Source organism: Moschus berezovskii, chromosome 1 (genome assembly GCF_049115385.1).
Source record: "Moschus berezovskii isolate FMDL1 chromosome 1, NW_MosBer_1.0, whole genome shotgun sequence".
NCBI lineage: Eukaryota > Metazoa > Chordata > Mammalia > Artiodactyla > Moschidae > Moschus > Moschus berezovskii.
The window spans coordinates 133553823-133578324 of record NC_142460.1 but is presented as its reverse complement, the minus strand read 5'-3'; the positions used below and the strand labels follow the sequence as shown (position 1 = coordinate 133578324).

Genomic DNA, 24502 nt, shown 5'->3' with positions numbered 1-24502 from the left:
GTGATTTCACCTTCATAGCTTGGAATTGGTCATGGTGAGAGTGTTTACACCATGGAAATTGAATACAAATCTGACTTCTGTGTGTGTATGAGTCCATTGTTAAATATTTACCCGTGCAGTCGGGTCTGACTCTTTGTGACTCCCATGGACTTTATAGTCCATGGAATTCTCCAGGGCAGAATACTGAAGTGGGTAGCCTTTCCCTTCTCCAGGGGATCTTCCCAACCCAGGGATTGAACCCAGGTCTCCCACATTGCAGGTGGATTCTTTACCAGCTGAGCCACAAGGGAAGCTCAAGAGTACCGCAGTGGGTAGCCTATCCCTTCTCCAGCAGATCTTCCTGACCCAGGAATCAAACCAGGGTCTCCTGCATTGCAGGCTGATTCTTTACCAACTGAGCTATCAAGGAAGTATTTGCCAGCACACCACTATCAATAGTCACATGTGGGTAGTGGCTACCACATAAGACAGTGCAGAATATTTCTTCCTGTTGTTCAGTCACTAAGTTGTGTCTGACTCTTTGCAACCCCATGGACTGCAGCACACCAGGCTCCCCAGTCCTTCCCTGTTTCCTGGAGTCTATTCAAATTCATGTCCACTGAGTCGGTGACTCTATCTAATCATCTCATTCTCTGCCGCCCCCTTCTCCTTTTGCCTTCAGTCTTTCCCAGCATCAGGGTCTTTTCCAATGAGTCAGCTCTTCTTATCAAGTAGCCAAAGTATTGGAGCTTCAGCTTCAACATCAGTCCCACCAATGAATATTCAGGGTTGATTTCCTTTAGGATTGACTGGTTTCATCTCCTTGCTGTCCAAGGGGCTCTCAAGAGTCTTCTCTAGCACCACAGTTCGAAAGCATAGGTTCTTCAGTGCTCAGCCTTCTTTATGGTACAGCTCTCACATCTGTACATGATTACTGGAAAAACCATAGCTTTGACTATATGGACCTTTGTCATCAAAGTGATATCTCTGCTTTTTAATATGCTGTCCAGGTTTATCATATCTTTTCTTCCAAGGAGCAAGAATCTTTTAATTTCATGGCTGGAGTCACCATCTGCAGTGATTTTTGGAGCCTGAGAAAATAAAATTTGTCACTGTTTCCATTTTTTCCCCAGATATTTACTGTGAAGTGATGGGACCAGATGCCATGATCTTAGTTTTTTTAATATTGAGTTTCAAGCTAGCTTTTCCTTCTCCTCTTGCACCTTCATCAAGAAACACTTCAATTCCTCTTCACTTTCTGCCACTGGAGTGGTATCATCTGCATATCTGGGGTTGTTGATATTTCTCCAGCAGTCTTGATTCCAGCTTGTGCTTCATCCAGGCCACCTTTCACATGATGTACTCTGTATATAAGTTAAATAAGCAGGGTGACAGTATACAGCCTTGAGGTACTCCTTTCCCTATTTTGAACCAGTCCATTGTTCCATATCTGGTTCTATATGTTGTTTATTGACCCACATACATGTTCTCAGGAGACAGGTAAGGTGGTCTGGTATTCCTATCTCTTTTAAGAATTTTCCAGTTTGTTGTGATCCGCATAGTCAAAGGCTTTAGCATAGTCAATGAAGCAGAAGTAGATACTTTTCTGGGGTTTCCTTTCTTTCTTTCTTTATGATCCAACAAATGTTGGCAATTTGATCTCTACTTCTTCTGCCTTTTCTAAATCTAGCTTTTACATCTGGAAATTCTCAGTTCACATACTGCTGACACCTACCTTGAAGAATTTTGAGCATAACCTTACTAGCATGTGAAACAAGGGTGCAGTTGTATGATAGTTTGAACATTCTTTGGCATTGCCTTTTGAGACTGGAATGAAAAATGACATTTTCCAGTCCTATGGCCACTGCTGAGTTTTCCAAATTTGCTCACGTATTCTGTCACTGGAGAAAATTCTGTTGGGCAGGGCTACTATAGAAGGTGTGGTATCTAGGATACCTTCAATCATCATATACAAGGATGAAAAACAAAATTACATCAAAGGAAACTTTACTAGTATGATTTGAGTAGACTGTAGCACCAAAGAATTGATGCTTTTGAACTGTGGTGTTGGAAAAACTCTTGAGAGTCCCTTGGACTGCAAGAAGATCCAATCAGTCTATCCTAAAGGAAATCAGTCCTGAATATTCATTGGGAGGACAGATTCTGAAGCTGAAACTCCAATACTTTGGCCACCTGATGTGAAGAACTAACTCATTTGAAAAGACCCTGATGCTGGGAAAGATTAAAGGCAGGAGGAGAAGGGGATGACAGAGGATGAGATGGTTGGATGGCATCACCGATTCAATGGACATGAATTTGAGTAAACTCCAGGAGTTGGCGATAGACAGGGAGGCCCAGCATGCTACAGTCCAATGGGGTCACAAAGAGTCGGACACGACTGAGTGACTGAACTGACTGACTGACTGTAGCTATGATGCTCTCCTACATGCATCCCAAAATATCAGGTATTTCTAGGTCCCAAAGCCACCCGAAAATGAGTCCAGACAGGCACTTGATCAAAAGTTGAGTTGTCCTTGGTAGTTCAATTCAGTTACAAAGATTTAGGTATTTCAAAGTATGTTCAAGTGATTAATGCAATTCCATTTTTGGTGATAAAAATAAAATCTTAGTCTTAACTTTTAAAGTCGTGAAGGCCTATATATGTCATAAGATTTGTTTTCATCAGATCAGAAGAGAACACCAATTATTTAGAATAAACCTCTTAAAACCAAGAGAATTTTGTGGATACCTAGAAACTATTACCTACAAACTAATGTAAGACTTATCTTACAGATATCTGACTTAATCGAAAGTGCTACTAAAGATCTAAGACTGAAACTCACTGCTCTTGAAGAAAAACTCCATGAATCCCATGTTCAATATACTGAAGAATCTGCATTAAAGGAGAAAGAAATTGAAAACCTTAAAAATTTGGTTGTAGAATTTGAATCACGTTTGAAGAAGGAAATTGACAGTAATGGTTCAGTTTCAGAGGACCTGAGGAAGGAAATGAAAAAGAAGTCAGATGAACTGGAAAGAGTAATGCTGGCACAAACACAACTGATAGAGCAATTCAACCAGTCCCAGAAAGAGGTAGGAAGCAGGTGATGGTAGCAATGCAGTTAGTGAAAGAGTGCTGGTCTTTCAACGAATAAACGAAGACATGAAATGTAGCTTTGTGTCATGCAGAAAGCTCTGGACCCCAGTCAGAGACCTGGAGTCATATCCTGGCTCTGTCCTTAACTTCAGCTCAGTTCAGTTCAGTCGCTCAGTCGTGTCCGACTCTTTGCGACCCCATGAATCACAGCATGCCAGGCCTCCCTGTCCATCACCAACTCCCAGAGTTCACCCAAACCTATGTCCATTGAGTCGGTGATGCCATCAAATCATCTCATCCTCTGTCATTCCCTTCTCCTCCTGCTCTCAATCTTTCCCAGCAGCAGGGTCTTTTCAAATGAGTCAGCTCTTCGCATCAGGTGGCCAAAGTATTGGAATTTCAGCTTAGGCAGGCATTTAACTTCTCTGGACCTGGCTTCCTTTTCTGTAAAATAAATAATACATTTATCTATGTAATCTCTAAGGTTTCCTTGGCAAGTTCTACTATGTTGCAAATGACCATTTAAAACCTCTAAGATTAGAAATCTTTATATATTTATGTCTTATTTGTTGAAACATTACATTTTTGCCAAAGAAACTTTTAGAGTACTTGCTGTTTAATATTTTAGACAGTATATTTTAAATACAGTTGTTCTTTAGGGTTTTATTTTTCTGTCATTCTAAGGTTGTAAGATAATCTACATGTATTGGTCTTCTTTCCTGTGTATGCACGATTATTTCAGCAGTGTTTTATTTAAACTGGAGTAGACAAGTTCATGTCCATGGCATCAGCAAACTTTGGGAGGTGGTGAGGGACAGAGGGGCCTGGCATGCTGCAGTCCATGGAGTAGCAAAGAGTGAGACATAAATAGGCGACAGAACAGCAACATACTTATTTGGGGGCTTCCCTGGTGGCTTAGTGGTAAAGAATCCACCTGCAATGCAGGAGACTCAGGTCCAATCCCTAGGTCAGGAAGATCCCCTGGAGAAGGAAATGGCAACCCACTTTAGTTCTTGCCTAGGAAATCCCATGGGCAGAGGAGCCTGGCAGGATACAGTCCATGGGGGTGCAAAGAGTTGGACATGACTTAGCAACTAAACAACAGACTTATTTTGATTTGAATTTTGTGTTCCTAACAAAATCTTATTTCTGAACTGCTTATTTCTGAATAAAATAAAATATTTCTTATTTTAGAAATGGTGGATGCTACAGACTGAATGTCTTCCCAAATTATGATGTGTGGAGATGGGTCTGTGAGAGGTGATTATGTCTTGAGGGATGAGCTAATCTCCTGAATGGAATTAGTGCTTTTATGAAAGAAAGCTTCCTCACCCCTTTCACCATGTGAGGACACAGTAAGAGGATGGCCATTTTGAATCAGGGTCCTTACCAGACACCAAATCTGTTGGCACTTTGATCTTGAACTTCGCAGTCTCCAAAACTTTGAGAAATAATATTTGTTGTTTGAACTATGCAGCTTCTGGTATTTTGTTGTAGTAACCAAAACTTATTAAAACAGTGGGGCAATTTTCCAATAGCCAAGAATTAGAATATTGTCATATTAGAATATTTGATCCTCTTTATGACAGTATAGCAGGCAAATGAAGGAAGATTCTGAATGTTAGTGATAAATAATATTTTTTTGGTTTCACTGGTGTTTTAAAGTGAATAAAAGGAAAGTGCTAGTAGTAATATTAATTATTAACAATATACCATGTTTTCTTGCTGTTTGTAAATTGTCAACCAAAATTCAAAATTTATACCATCATTATAATTATGACATAGTGAACCTATTGCAAAGAAATTTTAAGTTAAAATGTGGAATGAACAGAATATTGGATCAAGAATAATACTTAAAAACCCTATTAAAATAGGAATTGCTTCCATGTTACAGATGAGAAACTGACTCAGATGTTTGAATAATTTCTAAGACGACCCAGCATGGTGGAGCCAAGATTCAAATTTGAATTTCTAAGATTTGGATCTCTAAATTTCATCTCCATGAATCTCTATATTTCCTCTTTTAGGATACCTGAATTTTAGTGATTCTGCTTCTAAATTTCAAAGTGACCTAAGACTTGGTACTCACATCTCCAGGATACACACACACACACACACACACACACACACACCCTCTCTGTCTCTCTTACTTTTAGAATAATAATAAACACACTAATGCTTACTCCACCAGATGGTTAGGGTGTTGTGTGATTGAATGTCTCCTGTTGGAACACAACACTGCAACCTCCCTTGGAAAAGGGGAGGCAAGAGTCCAGTCCAGGCAAGAGTGGGAAGAGCCAGCATACACATGGACTCAGATCTGCTGGAGAAGGAGACAGGTGATGCTTCAACTAAGACAGCAGTGTTGAAATTCTAAAGGTGGGACAGCAGGTTAAAGGAGAGAAAGGCCAAAGTAACTAGACCAATAGGTTTTTTAACTCTTAAATCTCCCAAAGAAATGGCAATATGAAAAGTGATGAGTTATTTATAAATAGGACATTTATTTATCCTAGGAATTTATAAACTAGAAAGTGAAGTCGCTCAGCCATGTCCGACTCTTTGCGACCCTGTGGACTGTAGCCCATGAGGCTCCTCCGTCCATGGGATTCTCCAGGCAAGAATACTGGAGTGGGTTGCCATTTCCAAGACTATAAATGGTCAACTCCAAGAAATATATAATAGGCCAGTGCCTATATTCAAGTGCCAGGCACTGTGCTAGTCATCAATATGCAATTATGAACATGACTGACAACTGCCATTCCCTGCTTTCAAAGAGGAATTTAGAGAAAATATTATGTTGAGCAGTTAAAGTGACATCCAGAGGCAAGAATGACCTAAAAAGAAACTTCCCATGTAAAAAACGCAGACTAAAAGTTAACAATCTGGCCATAGGAACTTGCATTAGTTATGTATTGTTATATAACAAATTGTCATCAAAATCAGTGGCTTCAAACAGTGAACATTTATTTCTGAGTGTCAGACATCTGAATGTGCAGCTTAGCTGGATGGCTCTTGCTCAGTACCTCTCATAAGATTGGTGTTAGGGTATCAGCTGCTGCAGTCTCATTAAAAGGCTCAACTGGGGGCAGGTTGACTTCCAAGCTTACTTATGTAGTTGTCAACAGGATTTACTTCCTCATGGTTGCTGGGCTGTGAGCCTCAGTTCAATGTTGGCTGAAGAAGGGGAAGAGAAGACCCCCTCACTTCCTTCCAACGTGAACTTTTCCATAGAAGAGCCTGGCAACATGGCAGCTAGTCTCTCTCAAAACAAGCGAGTAAGAAAGAGAGAGTGCAAGAGAGGGTGCCCAAGATAGAAGCTGCAGTCTCTCTAATTTAATCTCAGAAGTGCCATCCCACTGCTTTTGCTGTGTTCTATTCATTATAGATGAAACAACAATTCCAGGCCACACTCAAAGGGGTTGCAGAAGGATGTGAATAGCAAGAGGGCAGGGATAACTGGGGGCCATTTTATAGGTTGCCAACTCAGGTCCTCTGAAGGTAACTTTGGCAAGAGAATCTATACTAAAAGTGAAGAACGAATATCTTTTTCACACAAACACAGCTACATTTGAAATTCTTCCTGCTTGTTGGTTGTAACAGGAAACCACTCAGAGATGAATTTTTTTACATGCAGACTTTGGAAAGATACAAGATGCTGAGTTGGTATATAAATGATCATAGATCACTACTGGGAAATAGAAAGGGATTGTAGCAAAAGTAAAGTTATCTTGGGACATGGCTGAGGGCAGACTTCCCATTAGAAGTTAGACAATTACAACTGAACTGTAAGAGTAAATAATTAAGACTGCTTCTCTGTTTAAGAATGCTAAAGTCCAGGACATTCTTATTAAATTGGAAATGAATTAATACAAGTGATAGGAATTATGAGCCAGAAAGAACTGAGATTGTTAGCATGTAAAGTAAAAAGTACTACTTTTTGTGACCATGCATTCCAGACACTTGAAATTTCTCAGGTCCTGGAGGAAAAAAGCATCATTTAAGTGGAGAACAAATTCCCATTTGAAAGAAGATAAATTAATGGTCTAATAAGAAAGCTAATTAAGGAGAGGAAAACCCCACTGTCATTCAGGAGGCCAGAAAATAGGTAGGACTTTGTTTTTAATTGTGTAAAGAAAGTTCTCAAAGATAGGAGGAAAGCCATAGCCTCGAAAGGGCAAAATGGATATTTCTCTGTGGAGTAGGGATTAGTGGAGTGCTGCCACAGAAATGGGGGTCAAGAAGGTGAGGCAACAAAAGGTTCAGGTCAATAAGAAGAGAAAAAATAGGAAGTAAAACTATGTGGGAAATTTAAATGTTGAAAAGGGGCTCCTGAAATTCTTTACAGGGAAAAGACACAGACATCAAAAATTGGAACAGTTTAAAAAAATAAGAAGCCAGAAAAGAAACATAATATGTTAGAGAACAGGACAGTATCATTTAAAACCAGCTTAAAATAGATCCCATGCTTTTTGCTGCCAGTTTTCCTTCCTTACTAGCTCCATATGAGTTCTACCAAGACAGTGTGGCTCCAATGTTTGGGGCCTTGGATCCAAAAGGAGAATGTGAAAAACAAAGCAAAGTAAAGCCAGTACAGAGAGTTCAATATTTTTGTTGACTTAAAACTGTAGATAAGGAAAACATAAGGGGCAGAAGTTTTAAATTCTCCCACTTCCTATAGCTATCTAATGAAGATGAAAGATATTCAAAAATAGAAGGTAATGCTCTTGGTTAAACATGAATGATTAAATGCATATGTTTATCTCTGCGTCCATCCCCAAATACCACTAAAATGACCGTAAATTAATTAAAAGTTAATAAATACATAAGGAAAAAAGAACAGGAAAGGAGATGACATTTGATGAAAAAAATGTTGAACAAAATTTGGAAAATGGAAAGTAAGGTATGGATGAGAGGTAATCAGCAGGCTATGGATATTGAAACCTAATGCTTGTGAAGAGTGTGAGAGTGCAAGGAATCCTAAAAAGGAGAAAACCCAATCACATTAGATAAGGCTCACCAGATATCTCTCAAAGAGGGAGAGAAGAGTAGATTTGAAAACAGGGATGTTTCAATATTTTTTAAAGGTGCAAACAGATGCTTAGATGCCCTCTGCAACCCCAGGCAGCCCCCACCTATGATCCTGGCAGGATACTAAAGGTTTACACTCTAGAAAACCTGAATGCAAGAGTCTTTGGACTTGAGGATACACAAAAGTGGGATATGATATAAAGCAAGAGCTAGAGTGAAGGTCTGTATATTTCAGGGTGAGACCTCCCAGTCCCTGTCACCCACTCACTTCCCAGAACACAGACAGCCAAGCTTATATATCAATACTCAGGAAACTGGAGAAGCCCTCTGTGGTAAAATGAACTAGCTCAAAAGAAGATACCTCTGACTTAGGAATAAACTTAACCAATGAATTGAAAGACTTATACACTAAAAACTATAAGACACTGATTAATTGATTAAAGAAAGTTTAAAAAAAAGAAAATACCTCTGGGTACCAACAACTATTAGTACCTCTGGGTACTAACTAACTTTTAATTAAAAGTTATATGCATGTCCAATGAAACATATACCAGTAAACAAGCCCTTCACTAGCAGGCGCACAGAGTTTCCAGTAAAATTACACAAAAAGCCAAGAATAACCAATCATTTAGGGAACACTTCTAATATGAAAGACAGAATCAGGATCAAACAAATAAGCAAAAAAAGAACAATGTGGGAAGCAAAAGTGTCAAAAAAGAGCATAATTCATATCCTTAGAGACAAAAGAGAAGATATTATATCCATGAAACTTGAACAGAGGGCTATAAAAAGAGAACAGGAATGAATATTAAAGTACAAGAACCAAAATAAAAAATATATTTGGCTTAAATGATAAAGATGAAGAAATAACACAGAAAGTAGAAGAAAAATGTAAAAAGATGGAGAGAAGAAAAGAATATTAGAGGATCAAGCCAGGCCATCTAATACTTCATTAATAGGAGCTCCAGAAAGAGAGAGCAGAGAAAATGGAAGGTAGAAAACTATCCAGGAATTAATCCAATCCAAAAATAAATTTTCTAAGTACTGAAGGGGATTTCTATATTGAACAAGTTCACTCAGCATGATGGATGGCAAAGCAAACACACTAAAGCACTTCATCATGAAATCTCACTACCTTAAGGATAAACATAAGGAATTAAAAACATTAAGAAAAATTATTTCCGATCTATGATTCTATATCCTGCCAAATGATCAATTAAATGCAGGTGTCAAAGATATTTTCAGACATTCAGTTCAGTTCAGTAGAGTCGCTCGTTCGAGTCTGACTCTTTGCGACCCCGTGAATCGCAGCACACCAGGCCTCCCTGTCCATCACCAATTCCCAGAGTTTACCCAAACTCATGTTCATCGAGTCGGTGATGCCATCCAACCATCTTATCCTCTGTCATCCCCTTCTCCTGCTGCCCCCAATCCTTCCCAGCATCAGGGTCTTTTCCAATGAGTCAGCTGTCTGCATCAGGTGGCCAAAGTATCGGAGTTTCAGCTTCAGCATCAGTCCTTCCAATGAACATCCAGAACTGATCTCCTTTAGGATGGACTGGTTGGATCTCCTTGCAGTACAAGGGATTCTCAAGAGTCTTCTCCAACACCACAGTTCAAAAGCATCAATTCTTCGGCGATCAGCTTTCTTCACAGTCCAGCTCTCACATCCATACATGACCACGGGAAAAACCATAGCCTTGACTATACGGACCTTGGTTGGCAGAGTAATGTCTCTGCTTTTTAATATACTATCTAGGTTGGTCATAACTTTCCTTCCAAGGAGTAAGCGTCTTTTAATTTCATGGCTGCAATCAGCATCCACAGTGATTTTGGAGCCCCCAAAAATAAAGTCTGACACTGTTTCCACTGTTTCCCCATCTATTTCCCATGAAGTGATGGGACCAGATGCCATGATCTTAGTTTTCTGAATGTTGAGCTTCAAGCCAACTTTTTCACTCTCCTCTTTCACTTTCATCAAGAGGCTTTTGAGTTCCTCTTCACTTTCTGCCATAAAGGTGGTGTCATCTGCATATCCGGGGTTACTGATATTTCTCCCAGCAATCTTGATTCCAGCTTGTGCTTCATCCAGCCCAGCATTTCTCATGATGTACTCTGCATATAAGTTAAATAAGCAAGGTGACAATATACACCCTTGACGTACTCCTTTTCCTATTTGAATTCAGTCTGTTGTTCCATGTCCAGTTCTAACTGTTGCTTCCTGACCTGCATACAGGTTTCTCAAGAGGCAGGTCAGGTGGTCTGGTATTCCCATCACTTTCAGAATTTTCCACAGTTTACTGTGATCCACACAGTCAAAGGCTTTGGCATAGTCAATAAAGCAGAAATAGATGTTTTTCTGGAACTCTCTTGCTTTTTCGATGATCCAGTGGATGTTGGCAATTTGATCTCTGGTGCCTCTGCCTTTTCTAAAATCAGCTTGAACATCTGGAAGTTCATGGTTCACGTACTGTTGAAGCCTGGTTTGGAGAATTTTCAGCATTACTTTACTAGCGTGTGAGATGAGTGCAATTGTGCAGTAGCTTGAGCATTCTTTGGCATTGCCTTTCTTAGGGATTGGAATGAAAACTGACCTTTTCCAGTCCTGTGGCCACTGCTGAGTTTTCCAAATTTGCTGACATATTGAGTGCAGCACTTTCACAGCATCATCTTTCAGGATTTGAAATAGTTCAACTGGAATTCCATCACCTCCACTAGCTTTGTTCGTAGTGATGCTTTCTAAGGCCCACTTGACTTCACATTCCAGGATGTCTGGCTCTAGGTGAGTGATCACACTGTCGTGATTATCTGGGTCGTGAAGATCTTTTTTGTACAGTTCTTCTGGGTATTCTTGCCACCTCTTCTTAATATCTTCTGCTTCTGTTAGGTTCATACCATTTCTGTCCTTTATCGAGCCCATCTTTGCCTGAAATGTTCCCTTGGTATCTCTAATTTTCTTGAAGAAATCTCTAGTCTTTCCTATTCTGTTGTTTTCCTCTATTTCTTTGCATTGATCGCTGAAGAAGCGTTTCTTATCTCTCTTTGCTATTCTTTGGAACTCTTCATTCAGATGCTTATATCTTTCCTTTTCTCCTTTGCTTTTCGCTTCTCTTCTTTTCACAGCTATTTGTAAGCCCTCCTCAGACAGCCATTTTGCTTTTTTGCATTTCTTTTCCATGAGGATGGTCTTGATCCCTGTCTCCTATACAATGTCACAAACCTCCATCCGTAGTTCATCAGGCACTCTGTCTATCAGATCTAGTCCCTTCAATCTATTTCTCACTTCCACTGTATAATCATAAGGGATTTGATTTAGGTGATACCTGAATGGTCTAGTGGTTTTCCCTACTTTCTTCAGTTTAAGTCTGAATTTGACAGTAAGGAGTTCATGATATGAGCCACAGTCAGCTCCCAGTCTTGTTTTTGCTAACTGTATAGAGCTGCAAAGAATATAACCAATCTGATTTCGGTGTTGACTATCTGGTGATGTCCATGTGTAGAGTCTTCTCTTGTGTTGTTGAAAGAGGGTGTTTTCTATGACCAGTGCGTTCTCTTGGCAAAACTCTATTAGCCTTTGCCCTGCTTCATTCCATACTCCAAGGCCAAATTTGCCTGTTACTCCAGGTGTTTCTTGACTTCCTACTTTTGCATTCCAGTCCCCTATGATGAAAAGGACATCTTTTTTGGGTGTTAGTTCTAAAAGGTCTTGTAGGTCTTCATAAAACCATTCAACTTCAGCTTCTTCAGCATTACTGGTTGGGGCATAGGCTTGGATTACCGTGATATTGAATGGTTTGCCTTGGAAACGAACAGAGATCATTCTGTCATTTTTGAGATTGCATTCAAGTACTGCATTTCGGACTCTTTTGTTGACCATGACGGCTACTCCATTTCTTCTAAGGGATTCCTGCCCACAGTAGTAGGTATAATGGTCATCTGAGTTAAATTCACCCATTCTAGTCCATTTTAGTTCACTGATTCCTAGAATGTCAATGTTCACTCTTGCCATCTCCTGTTTGACCACTTCCAATTTCCTTGATTCATGGACCTAACATTCCAGGTTCCTATGCAATATTGTTCTTTACAGGATCGGACCTTGCTTCTATCACCAGGCACATCCACAACTGTGTATTGTTTTTGCTTTGGCTCCATCCCTTCATTCTTTCTGGAGTTATTTCTTCACTGATCTCCAGTAGCATATTGGGCACTTACCGACATGGGGAGTTCATCTTTCAGTGTCCTATCATTTTGCCTTTTCATACTATTCATGGGGTTCTCAAGGCAAGAATACTGAAGTGGTTTTCCATTCCCTTCTCTAGTGGACCACATTCTGTCAGACCTCTCCACCATGACCTGCCCATCTTGGGTGGCTCCACATGGCATGTCTTAGTTTCATTGAGTTAGACAAGGCTGTGGTCCATGTGATCAGATTGGCTAGTTTTCTGTGATTATGGTTTCAGTGTGTCTGCCCTCTGATGCCCTCTCGCAGCACCTACCGTCTTACTTGGGTTTCTCTTACCTTGGACGTGGGTTATCTCTTCATGGCTGCTCCAGCAAAGCACAGCCGCTTCTCCCCTCCTGGTACTTACCTTGCAGTCTTTCTCAGGAAGCAAACTAAGTAAGGAGTAAACTAAGAAAGGAGAAGACACAGGAATCAGGAAATGAGCATTCCGACACAGGAGAGAAGTAGTGGGAATCCCCAGGACCAGGACGATGGTGAGAAGAAATCCACGGATGACAGCAGTGCAGCAGACTTAGAGAATAACCAGACTGAGTTCAATAAAAGAATGGCAGATTTTTAGAAGTATGTCTCTGAGAAAAAAAAGAGAATGGATAGATTACATGGAGTGCTTAAATGTGTTGAGAGGATATTTACAATTCTGTAAGTAGGTTTGGTGAAAAACTGGTAATCAACACCTAGAAAACTAAGCAGATAAATAATGGGATAATAATAAACTCCACAAGGGAACTGTGAAAGAAAGGAAATGTAATCATAGTACACTGCATGGCTAAGGTGTACATATACTTATATGCTACAATCATATAAGGTGGAATATAGATTTGACTAAAAATTGTGGTAGAAATTGGGAACGTTTTTCAATAAAATTGTGATAGGAGCCTCTCCTAAGGGAGCAGAAACATCTTCTAATGGAAGGTAAAACAACTGTAAGGAAGCTAAATCCTCATCTTTCATTCTATGAAATCAGTAGATAATGACTTCAAAATTGAAAACCATGAGGTAGCTGTATAATAACATTATTTAGGACTATAGATATAAATATCATTAGAAACAGCTTAAAAACCTGAAAATGGTTGTTCCTGGGAGGCAGAACCTGAAAGTGTGAAGAAGTGCTTTATTTCATTATAATGTTATAGTATTATTTTAATCTTTAACTATGTGTAATAAACTAATTGTAAAAAATAATTTAAAATAATGGAAAAGAGTAAATGATATAGAGGACCTGACAGAGAGGGAAGCAGAGGAAAGGATAAAGGACAAAGTTATAGAAGAAAAAACAGGAAAGTTATAAGTACAGCAAATAAACAACAGAATATGAACCTTAATGAGATATATTTTTAAGTTTAGAGAAATTTTTAAAATAAAGACAAAGCAGATTCTAGCTTAAATTTTAGTAACAGGTACCGGAAACATTTCTGTTTATTCTTCAAGTCCAAACAAAAGGAGTCCTCTTTAATGAACCCACAGAATCTACATCCAGCCTAATACAGCTGGTTGTTTTTGTTTTTAATCTTATATATATATATATATATGAAGTGTCATATTCGATGGGATGGTCAGAGGTCTCTCTGAGAAGATAATATTCAAGCAGACCTGAAGTAAGAAAAAGAACATTCCAGATAGAGTGAATAGGAAGTGTAAAGGCCCTGTGGCAAGAAGCATCCTGGGAACCTTTGAGAAACCACAAGGAAGTCAGCAAGCATTGCTGGAGCTTAGTGAGCAAGGAGGACGTGGTAGGAAGCAAGGTTGGAGGGGCCAATTCATGTGGAGTCTTTGAAGGTAGTAAAGACTTTGGACACCTTCCAACTTTGGCTTCTCTTCTGAGAGTCCCTTGGACTGCAAGGAGATCAAACCAGTAAATCCTAAAGGAAATCAACTCTGATTATTCTTTGGAGAGACTGATGTTGAAGCTGAAGCTCCAATACTTTGGCCACCTAATGTGAAGAGCCAACTCATTGGAAAAGACCTGATGTTGGGAAAGAATGAAGGCAAAAGGAGAAGGGGGTGACAGAGGATGAGATGGTTAGATAGCATCACCAACTCAATGAACATGAATTCGAGCAAACTCCAGGAGACAGTGGAAGACAGAGGCGCCTGCTGTGCTGCAGTCCATAGAGTTGCAAAGTCGGACAAGACTTAGCGACTAAAAAACAGCAAAGGCACTGGATTGTTGGACTTCCTGGTGGCACAGTGGATAATAATCCACCTGCCATTGCAGAGGACACAGGTTCAATCCGTGATCCAGTAAGATTGGACATACTGTGGAGCAACTAAGCCCAGGAGCCACAACTACTGAGTCTGTCTGCGCAGCTACTAAAGCCCAGGCTCCCGAGAGCCTGTGCTCCACAGCAAGAGGAGCCACCACAATGAGAAGCCTCACTCCACAGCTAGAGAGTAGCCCTGGCTCACTACAACTAGAGAGAGCCCATGCACGTCAGTGAAGAACCAGTACAACCAAAAATAAACAAATTAACTTTTTAAAAAGACTTTGGATTGTTTTCTAAGTGTGGTAAAAAGCTACCTGGCAATGTTGAACAAGGGAGTGACATGATTCTCTATTTTTAGAGAATCACTCTGACTACTGCGTGGAAAATAGGTTGAAGGGGGCAGGGCAAAATGAAAGCAGAAAGACCTATTATAAGGTCCTTGAAAAGGTCTAGAAAAGCATTGCTGGTCATCATCATAAAAGAGGTGACAATTGGCCAGATTTGGTATATATTTGGTATGTATTATCTAGGTGGAGGTAACAGAAGTTGCTGATGGGTGGGATGATGAAGAAGGGTAAGAGGGGTCAAAGATAACGCCAAAGTTTGGTGTCTCAACAACTGAGTGAATGAAAGTGCCATTACTAAAATGGAAAATACTAGTTAAGGAATACAGTTGGGAGGAATATCAAGAATTTGATTTGGGACATGTTAACCTTAACATATCTGTTAGATATCCAAACGGAGGTGTTGAATGGACAATATGTTCAGGGAAGACTGAGGAGAGATACTAATTTCAGAGACATTCACACATCCTAAGCCTTGGCGCTAAATGAGGTCACTCAAGTCTTGGGGCAATAGAGGAGGGTTGAGAATGTGCCAACTCTTAGAGGCTCAGAGAAGGAGGAGGCTGGGGCAAAGGTGATAGAGAGGGAACATCTAGTGAGGTGGAGGGAAACAGGAAGAGTCTAGCAAGGGCTGTAAGGAATCAGTGTCTAAAGAAGGGAGCCTGCAACTTAGACTCACAATCTCCTGTACAAGAATTTTGATTTCAGATAGGTTTTGAAATTCAGTTTTGAATTGTTGAAAGTTAATAAAATGCATATGCTCCTGGAGATCTAGGGTAGCCTCTTCCATTTGTTGTTGCTGTTGTTCAGTTGCTAAGTCATGTCTGACTCTTTTGAGACCCCATGGACCGTAGCCCACCATGCTCCTCTGTCCATGGGATTTCCCAGACAAGAATACCAGACTGGGTTGCCATTTTCTTCTCCAGGGGATCTTTCTAACCCAGGGATCAAACCCGGGTCTCCTGCATTGACAGGTGGGTTTTTTACCACTGAGCCACCAGGGATGAGTTTTAAAATTTTTGGTGTTGTCAATATTTTCCAAACATAAAGTGAAAGTGAAAGTCGCTCAGTCACGTCCAACTCTTTTGAGATTCTATGGACTGTAGCCTGCCAGGCTCCTATGTCCATGAAATTCTCCAGGCCAGAATACTGGTATGGATTGCCATGCCCTCCTCCAGGGGATCTTTCCAACTCAGGGATCAAACCCAGGTCTCCTGCATTGCAGGCAGTTTCTTTGCCATCTGAGCCACCAGGGAAGCTCCAAATGTAAAGCCTATTTTTTTTTTTTTTAAGAAGGTCTATTTATTTAGGAAATGTTACTAACATCTGGTAAGGATGGATTTATGTAAACTCTAAGATTAAATTTTAGGAATACATACATTTGAAAACATAAATAGCTTTTCTGCAAGAAGAATATGCTTAGTTTTAGGATATGCATTTGTTTGTATACTTATTTGATGTAGAGAAAATGGCACAGGTTTCTCTGGTAATTCCATTTATGAGAAAGCAAAGTGAGTCAATTAAAAAGTGAGTAGTTTTCATTTTTGAGAACTACTCAATTTGAACCTAATAAAGAGAGCACTGGAGTGTCTTCCAAAGAGTGAAGGGGTAAATGGAGGCTCTCTGCCTTCCAGCTCACGGAGAACAGGGGCAGATGGGGTGGTGGGTGGAGAGGGTCCTTTCTGAGGGGTAGGGGGCTCAGACCAAGGGTCTCCAGTCATGGAGAGGGAGATCCAGGCAAAACTGTCTTTCATGTGTTGGAGAGTCAGCCCTGGTATGGAGTATGGATGCCAAAAATTTGACAGAATGAGAAAAATATGGAGAAACTGTTTTTGTTGTATCTAATTAATGTTAATTAAGTCTCAACTAAAATAAGCTTACTGATTTAGAAAGTAAATCCTGAACACTATGTCTTCTTGGCCTCTTCCTCTCCATTCTAAAGTCTGCTCTTGAAGGCTATCAGTTCAAGGGACTATCGCCCTCCATCTTTCCTTCTGTTTTGGTATGTCTGCCATGGTTTTTTCACAGTGTCCATTATGTTTGCAAGCCTTGAAAACAATTTTAAGAACAACCCACTTAACATCTGTTTTGCTTCTTTCCTGGAAATTTATTCAGATTCTCCTCCCTGCCTTACCAAAGAGCCATTTCCACTGTCTTCCTGCAATGTTTTGGCTGATCAGATTAGTTGAACAGAAGTCTTAAATGGAAGGTTGGGCACATCCTTTGCTAACACCCACTCATCTTTCTGGTTTCCACACCTTTCCCACAGAGTCTCCTTTCACCTCAGCTCCCTACCCAGTTGACCAACTACCCACTCACCCTGAGAGAGATCTAGTTTGGGTTGGTGGAAACTGTAATCTGATCACCGCATGACTGGTTCAGACCTCACTGGGTATAAAGCCGGAACAAAGACACCCATCTGCTGCTTTTTCACTGAGAACTTGCTTTCCTGGCATGTTCCCCAAAAATTATGCCAAATACAGCGGATTGCCATCACAAATGGAATTCTCACCTTCAGAATGATCAAGTTATCCAGCAAAGCCTTGTCTTGCTTCTTCCACTGTTTTTGGAATTGAAAGCAATCCAGCTGTCTCTAAGGATAAAAAAGAAAACAAACATAAAAATAAACTGTTCTTACATTACAAAGAGTGGGGGAAATTGACCATTATTTTAATACTAGAAATTTCATACAGATGGTGAGCCAATTTATATTTTCATTTTGACATTTATTTTCCCAGTAGGAGTGCAATTAAGCCATATTTTAAGTCTGTTCAAAGAGGCCATCATCTGAAAATGTTGTCGGCATATCTATAGATAATGTTCTCACCCAATTGGCATGGGTTAAGGACTCAGGAATGCTAGCTCCCCTTCTCCTAGACCACCCCAACCAAGGGGCACTTGGGATATGAACCTGCTGCATGAAAATTGACCTCGTATCCTTCCTGCTTCCCATCCCTCCCCACTCAGGGCTACTTTCTACAGAACTGGCAAAGGGATCTTCCTTTATTGTAAATTTGACCATGCCAGCCCCTGCTTAAATAAATCTTTCAGGACTGCATATGGCCCTCAGATTTGAGTTAAAACTCTACTATTAGCAGGTTGTCAAAGTCATCCTTGATCTGATCCTGCTTATCTCCCTGCCTCAGTCCTGGCCTCTCCAGTTCTCTGCACTCTGCCCTGGAGTCATACCAAGACATCTTCCTAAGATGTGACTCTCCCTCTCTCACTGCCGGGCGTTCAGATCACTGCCCTCTGCCTGGAAAACCCACTGGCCCTCTTCATCTGACTCATGCCTTCTTTTCCATTTTGACTTACAGTTTAGTTGCAATCCAGTGATAACACTATTTTGCCATATTAAAATATGGCCAAAGATGCTTTTACCTAAAACTTTTAGAATGCTGTAGCTTCACTGATTATTCTTGTATTTGCCCATGATTTTCAGTCTTACTGAACATGTTCCATCTTAAATATTTTCCCATGTTGTTCAATGAAAACACATATTAAAATTCTACAACCTAACCTGACAAAAGCATCAGCAATCCCAAAAGATAAATATTTTGCTTAAATTGCTGAAAGCAATCTACCCACAAGTAATGATTATTTTTCACATATGGAACTTTTCACTAGTGTCGCACTGCCTCTGGCCACATCCATGTGTGCTCCTGTCATGCCTTGTCACATACACTCCAACTCTGAAACAGCAATCCCCGAAACTCAGTGTGTTCTATTTCATTTATTTATTCCACAATTGAATAAATTCTAACACCTGAACTACAAAATTGAGTTATAATCCAAATGTTAAAGAAGGTGCTAATATTAAGTGTCAGAGGAGATACAGATATTGTGAAATTTATCTGAGATTTCTTAGTGTTTACAACAAAGACAAAATAGAAAACCTATCTTTGGATACTATTCTCAGTTTAGAGGTTCTCCCAGTTTGGGTAATAATAAAAGAAAGAGAATTTGTCTTTTGTTCTGGAAGCAAATAGCCTGGAAGAAGGATGAGTTCCAGAGCAGTGGGCCCCAGACCAAGGTGGTCAGCAGCGCTTCCAAAATTCAGTCTGGAGTTGGCAGGTACTTTGCTCCCACTGTTCTTGTTACTGGGACATCTTTGGGTTCACTCCACCTTTTCATTTCCTCCTTCAATGGATTGTCACTTGCCTGAAATGGCTTTTGAGTAACTTGCTTTAAGGATGTTTTCCACAGAGTACTACTCCTTTTCTTTGAGATTTGAATTTAATTTTGTAAATGGATTGAGTTTTCTTTTCCTTTTAATGAGAGCCCTTGTTTTCATATCGTCCATCACTTTATCCTTCCATATTTGTGCACCTTTTATTCGCGTCACCCTTTATTGACCACATTGTTAACTTCTATAATTTTTTTCTTTTATATATTTAAATAAAATTTAGCTTTCTTAATCAAGGAAATTTCTATACTAATTTATTTAAGGCCTCATAAATCTAACCACTTCAATACATTTTGCTGCTTACTCTACTAGTAGACAAAGAACAAAATGCATTGATGATTTTTCCTTTTAAAAGAAAGTTTAAATTTAGAAAAGTTGGGCAAAACCAGACTCAATGTCTTACTGTTTTTTATTGCTTCATTGTTCTGGAACAAAATGGCCCCCGCATGCTTGATATAATTAATTAGACACTTAATTTAGGCATAAGCAGCTTGGAGCTGGCTCTAGTGGCAAGCAGGGGCCCCACCATTTCAAAGCTGGGTTACTCTGAAACGGGTTAGCAAGTTAGCTGGGTTAGCTAGTTACAAAGCAAGTATGGGCTTCAGTGTCTTTCTTGGTCAAATATAATTGCTGGGAGCAGAAAATGAGAAGACACCTAACAAGGCACTTTATTAACCTCTTCTCTAGCCCTCCTTCTCCTGCCTTTTCAACAAGTATCTCAGGAAGAGTTAATGAGAACCAGATGATAAAGCCACAAACACCATCCTTGGTCTCCTGTCCCTAAAAAAAAGAAAAAAAAAAACTGGAATTGAGTAATTAATCCCCATTATTTTTTAAAAAATATGTGAATATGTGGATCATGTGTGTCTACTGCTAATATATGTAAAGATGAGAGTTTGTTTGACCCAGACATGTCACTGATTTTATAGAATATTAGTGTGCAACTGTTAATCTGGAATTGCTCCATATTCTTCAATTTTGATTACCAAATTGGAATCGAATGGAGTTCTGACTGTAATCCCAAGAAATTCAAATACAGGAAGATGCTACTTTCTCTGATGCTTTGTTTTTAGTTCTACTGACAGCAGATTAGTCAGTAAGCACTTAGGAAGGCGCTTTCCACCGAGTGTCAGACTTGGGAATGCCTTGGCTGTTTTTTACAAACAAGCTAACCAGGTATAAAGTCACTTTCAGCTGAAGAATCCTATAGCATGATCACTTTAACTGTAGTTACTAATTTGAATATCATTTTCTTTCTCTTTTAAAAAATATTTATTTGTTTCTTATGGCACACCAACTCTCTAGTTTTGGCTCCTGGGCACCAGAGTGTACAGGCTCGGTAGTTGCTACCTGTAGGCTTAGTTGCTTTACAGCATGTGGGATCTTCGTTCCCTGGCAGATTCTTAACCACTGGACCAGCAGAGAAGTTCCTGGATACCATTTTCAGTTATTTACTTCTCACATCTCTTTTCTGACATCCTGCAGACATGAATGTCAGGACATTAGGGAGATCCAAGACCTAATTTTTACCACGGAGCTTGAAGTAATTTTGATGAATTCCACAAATGAAAGACGGCTATCATTCTTCAGCTGGAAATGTAGGGTCTCAATATTTGAAGAAGTAGTGATGATTTCTAGTCTAGTCACATATTTGAAGATTTGAAGCTTAAATTTGCTCCAGTACTTCCCAGTCAAGTAAAATTCAACCCTTCAGATTATCTTTAGACAGCTCTGGCTACTAAAGAATTCTTCCTTCTCTTTAACCCCCATTGCTTCTACCCTTGGCTCCAACCTCTGTTGGGGATGTAAGAAGCAGCTCTACTCAAACTTACAATGGTGCAAACTTCTTGAGAGCAGGAACTACATCCACTATAGCTTCCAGTAACTTGATATGTGATTGCTGAATGAAGTTCAAAGCAGATTTTGTTCTTCATTTTGATATATATCTCACAAAAGAACAAATCATCAGTATATTTAAGTTCTGAGAAAGCATCACATAAAATCACTGATTTTATTATCTAAATGCTACAGCTGATATATTTTATTCTCTCAATTTTCTAATTCAAGCAATTTTTATCTGTCTTATGTACTGCAGTTTCCCTTCATTATAAAATAACATAATGACACTACAGATATTTATTAGACATCACATGTGCAGGACAGACTGTCTTAAGCACAGAGGAGTTGAAACCCTACTGAAGTAGGCATTTTGGGTTCCAGCACCACTAACATCTGAGTGACCCTGACTCTTGATTCCTCTTCTGCAAACTGCAAGGGTTGAACCAAATGTTTTTTTAAAGTTCTTTCCATCTTCACAAACCATTTGCATTTTTGACTCATTTGTCCCTGTCAGAGAACACAGACCTCTGATTTCCAGTTCAGTTATCAATTTATACTGCCAATAACTGTCCATATGTACACTATTAAAAGCTATGGCTGCTTTTTCTTTCCTTTTTCTCATTTCAGAACGCTTTTCTTCAGGAAACAGTGCGTAGAGAGTGTGAAGAACGCTTTGAACTGACAGAGGCTTTGAGTCAAGCCAGAGAACAACTCCTGGAGCTCAGGAAGCTGAGCGGACAGTTGCCGCTGTCACCGTGCTCCCTCAGCCAGGGCAGCCTAACCTCCTCTGCTGCAGCTGGGAGTGGTCAGGGAGAGAGAAGGTTTGCAAGACTGCATTCTGAGAAAGTAATCAAAATCCCTGGCCTGCCTGGAGTATCGAAGCCCACCACTTCTCCAGCCTTTTCTCAGCCCAACAGGGTCAGCAGCTCAGGTTTGCCCATAGTCCCCCAGCCACATCCTCCCCGGGGTCGACCGTCTTCAGTCAGCGAGACCAGGCAGAGACTGGCTGCTATTCTGAGGAGGAGACTGAGTCAGCAGTGATGGAGCCGAAGTCAGGAGCAGCTCCACACAGAGTCTCTATCTTTCCCGGAGTCCAGAGCCCCACTGTAATTAAGAATGACAAACTTCAAATTATTACCACAGATTGAGAATGCATACTTAAAGATTTTTTAATAATTGGACAAGCTAACGAATGTGAAACCACATTTTCTAAGAGGCCCTTGAAACTGCAACAGATAATGAAGTTGTTGGTATTCCAGAGACCCAATCTCTGTATTTATGTATTGCGTTTCGATGTACTCTATGAATATGCCCTTTTAGAGATCATAGGTAAAATTTTTCACCCATAATATCTTTTCTACTTTTTTGCACTATTACAAGCAGATCTATTTCTACACCAAAAAAATTAGATTATATTGGTTTTGTTGGTGTTTGTTCATTTGTTTGAGTTGAATAGGTTAAATAGATGAAATTAGCATTCCAAATAGCAAATGAAAGGACTTTAGTCCTTAATTTGATCATTTTCAAACTGCTTATTAGTTCAAATATTCACAAACTTCATCATCACCAAATTTTCTCTATTTCATCTCACAATCTAATTGGTTAATCTAATTTCTTTTTAAGCAAGTTCAGATGTAATGATAGGTAATCTTCAGGAAGACAAAGGGACAACAACTCCTATTCAAGAAAAAGATGGGTTATTTCTAAAACTATGGAGATGATTTTAGATAACAAGGAGCCTAGCCATGAAAGTATTACTTGGTAGAGATTTTCTCCATTAAATGCTCTCTGGTACTCCAGGTCAAGTTTTGGGTTTAACTTGTATCCTGTAGCTATTGTGTAGAGAACTAATTCAAGGCAGTTTAGTAGAGGCACATAGTGCTAATTTGGGATTCCCTGAAAATGGTCGTCTTGTTAGCATGTTTTCTATTTTCAGAGTGAAAAATTAAAACCAGAAACCAGACCAACTATTTTATGTAATCATAAAGCTTTAGGCTCCTCCTGTTTTGTAAAAGGCAACTCTCTACCTTATGCTAGTATTTGTCTGTCCTTTTCTCCATGTAATAAACATGTATTTTTCTTCTATGACTGATTTTATTCAAATCTTTCATCTGACTGCATCATGGATTCCCAAGCTTCTTACTCTCAGATTAGGATGACACTAACACATGTGAAATATGGCACATAAAACTCTGCTGTTTGGCCACCATGTAGATGAGAGAATCTAAAGATACCTGGAATCCCTCCCATGTGCAAAAAAAAAGTGTTGCTAAGCCAAATCAAGTTTATCTCCAGTTTTTCAAAGGACTGTTCTAATCAATCTTTTCAAAGGATTGATCTAATCTAGGGTGTTTTAACCTCAAAAACATCCACATCAGGTCCGTGAATTTCTCTGACTCGTTTAAGTGAGGACATCTTGTGTAAAGGCTTACAATGCTTACTTTTTTATTTTACAAGGATTAGCATACTTACCGGAGAAGGCAATGGCAAGCCACTCCAGTCCTCTTGCCTATAAAATCCCATGGACGGAGGAGCCTGGTGGGCTGCAGTCCATGGGGTCGCTACGAGTCAGACATGACTGAGCAACTTCACTTTCACACATTGGAGAAGGAAATGGAAACCCACTCCAGTGTTCTTGCCTGGAGAATCCAAGGGACGGGAGAGCCTGGGGGGCTGCTGTCTATGGGGTCGCACAGAGTCGGACACGATTGAAGTGACTTAGCAGCAGCAGCAGTGTACTTACAGTGCATTAGACAGAGAACATATCATCTAATGGTGGTGCCAGAGAGGATCTTAGAGGTCACCCCCAACAATCTTTATTTTTGCTAGTTTATTCATGTTTTATTGACAATTGTATGCTCAGGTCTTGACTGTGTACTTCTATGGTGGGGACGGCTGCTCCCTCCAGTGCTGCTTCTTGGTCTTCAGGTTCTCTTCCTGCTTGTTGAAGTGGTGGTGCATGGCACAGATCCAGGGATTTATACTTCTTGACCTTTGAGAATTTCCTGAGGTTCTCTTTCTGAGTCTGGTTAATGACAGTGAGAACATAGGCGGTGGATTTGCTAGTCACTCAGGTCTTGGAGAGTTTGGAAGCCTCACCCACCACCTATCGCTTTAGCGACGGGCAGCTGAGACAACGCCACCTTGAGGTCCTCCGTTGTTTCAGCAGCTTCTCCTTGCTGCCAAGGTCTCAGGACCTTAATCTTGGCCATGGTTGTACAGGCGGCCGCAGATGACTTCTTCCAGGGAAAGAGCAACAGTCTCTTTACAAATAAGAAACAGATGCTCAAAGAAGTCTGACTTGGGTACGGTGATTCAGTGTGATTCAGCTAGTTAGTGTCTGAGCTTCCCACCTCACTTTTCCACTTACCAGAGAATCCCAGATCTCCATCTGACTTGTCAGAAGCTAACGAACAGACTGGTTCCAAATAGGAAAAGGAGTACGTCAAGGCTATATATTGTCACCCTGCTTATTTAACTTATACACAGAGTACATCATGAGGAACGCTGGGCTGGAAGAAGCACAAGCTGGAATCAAGATTGCTGGGAGAAATATCAATAACCTCAGATATGCAGATGACA

At 40.0% G+C, this 24502-nt stretch overlaps 2 protein-coding genes across 2 annotated transcripts in view; one reads left to right on the top strand and one right to left on the bottom strand.

The window, feature by feature from the left end:
• Positions 1-23512, top strand: part of LEKR1 (leucine, glutamate and lysine rich 1) — a 237816-nt gene extending 214304 nt beyond the window's left edge. Inside the window, exons 11-12 of the mRNA XM_055411122.2 lie at positions 2773-3072; positions 21548-23512. Coding sequence (XP_055267097.2) covers positions 2773-3072; positions 21548-21961 — 714 coding nt within the window. The 3' untranslated portion in view covers positions 21962-23512. The remainder of the gene's footprint in view (positions 1-2772; positions 3073-21547) is intronic.
• A 288-nt stretch (positions 23513-23800) lies between these two features.
• Positions 23801-24132, bottom strand: LOC148778856 (large ribosomal subunit protein uL29-like). The gene is made up of 2 exons (XM_088833535.1): positions 24020-24132; positions 23801-23945 (listed from the first exon to the last, which is right to left on the bottom strand). The coding sequence occupies exons 1-2, from the start codon at positions 24130-24132 to the stop codon at positions 23801-23803; spliced, it is 258 nt and encodes an 85-aa protein (XP_088689661.1).
• Between the last annotated feature and the right edge of the window lie 370 nt (positions 24133-24502).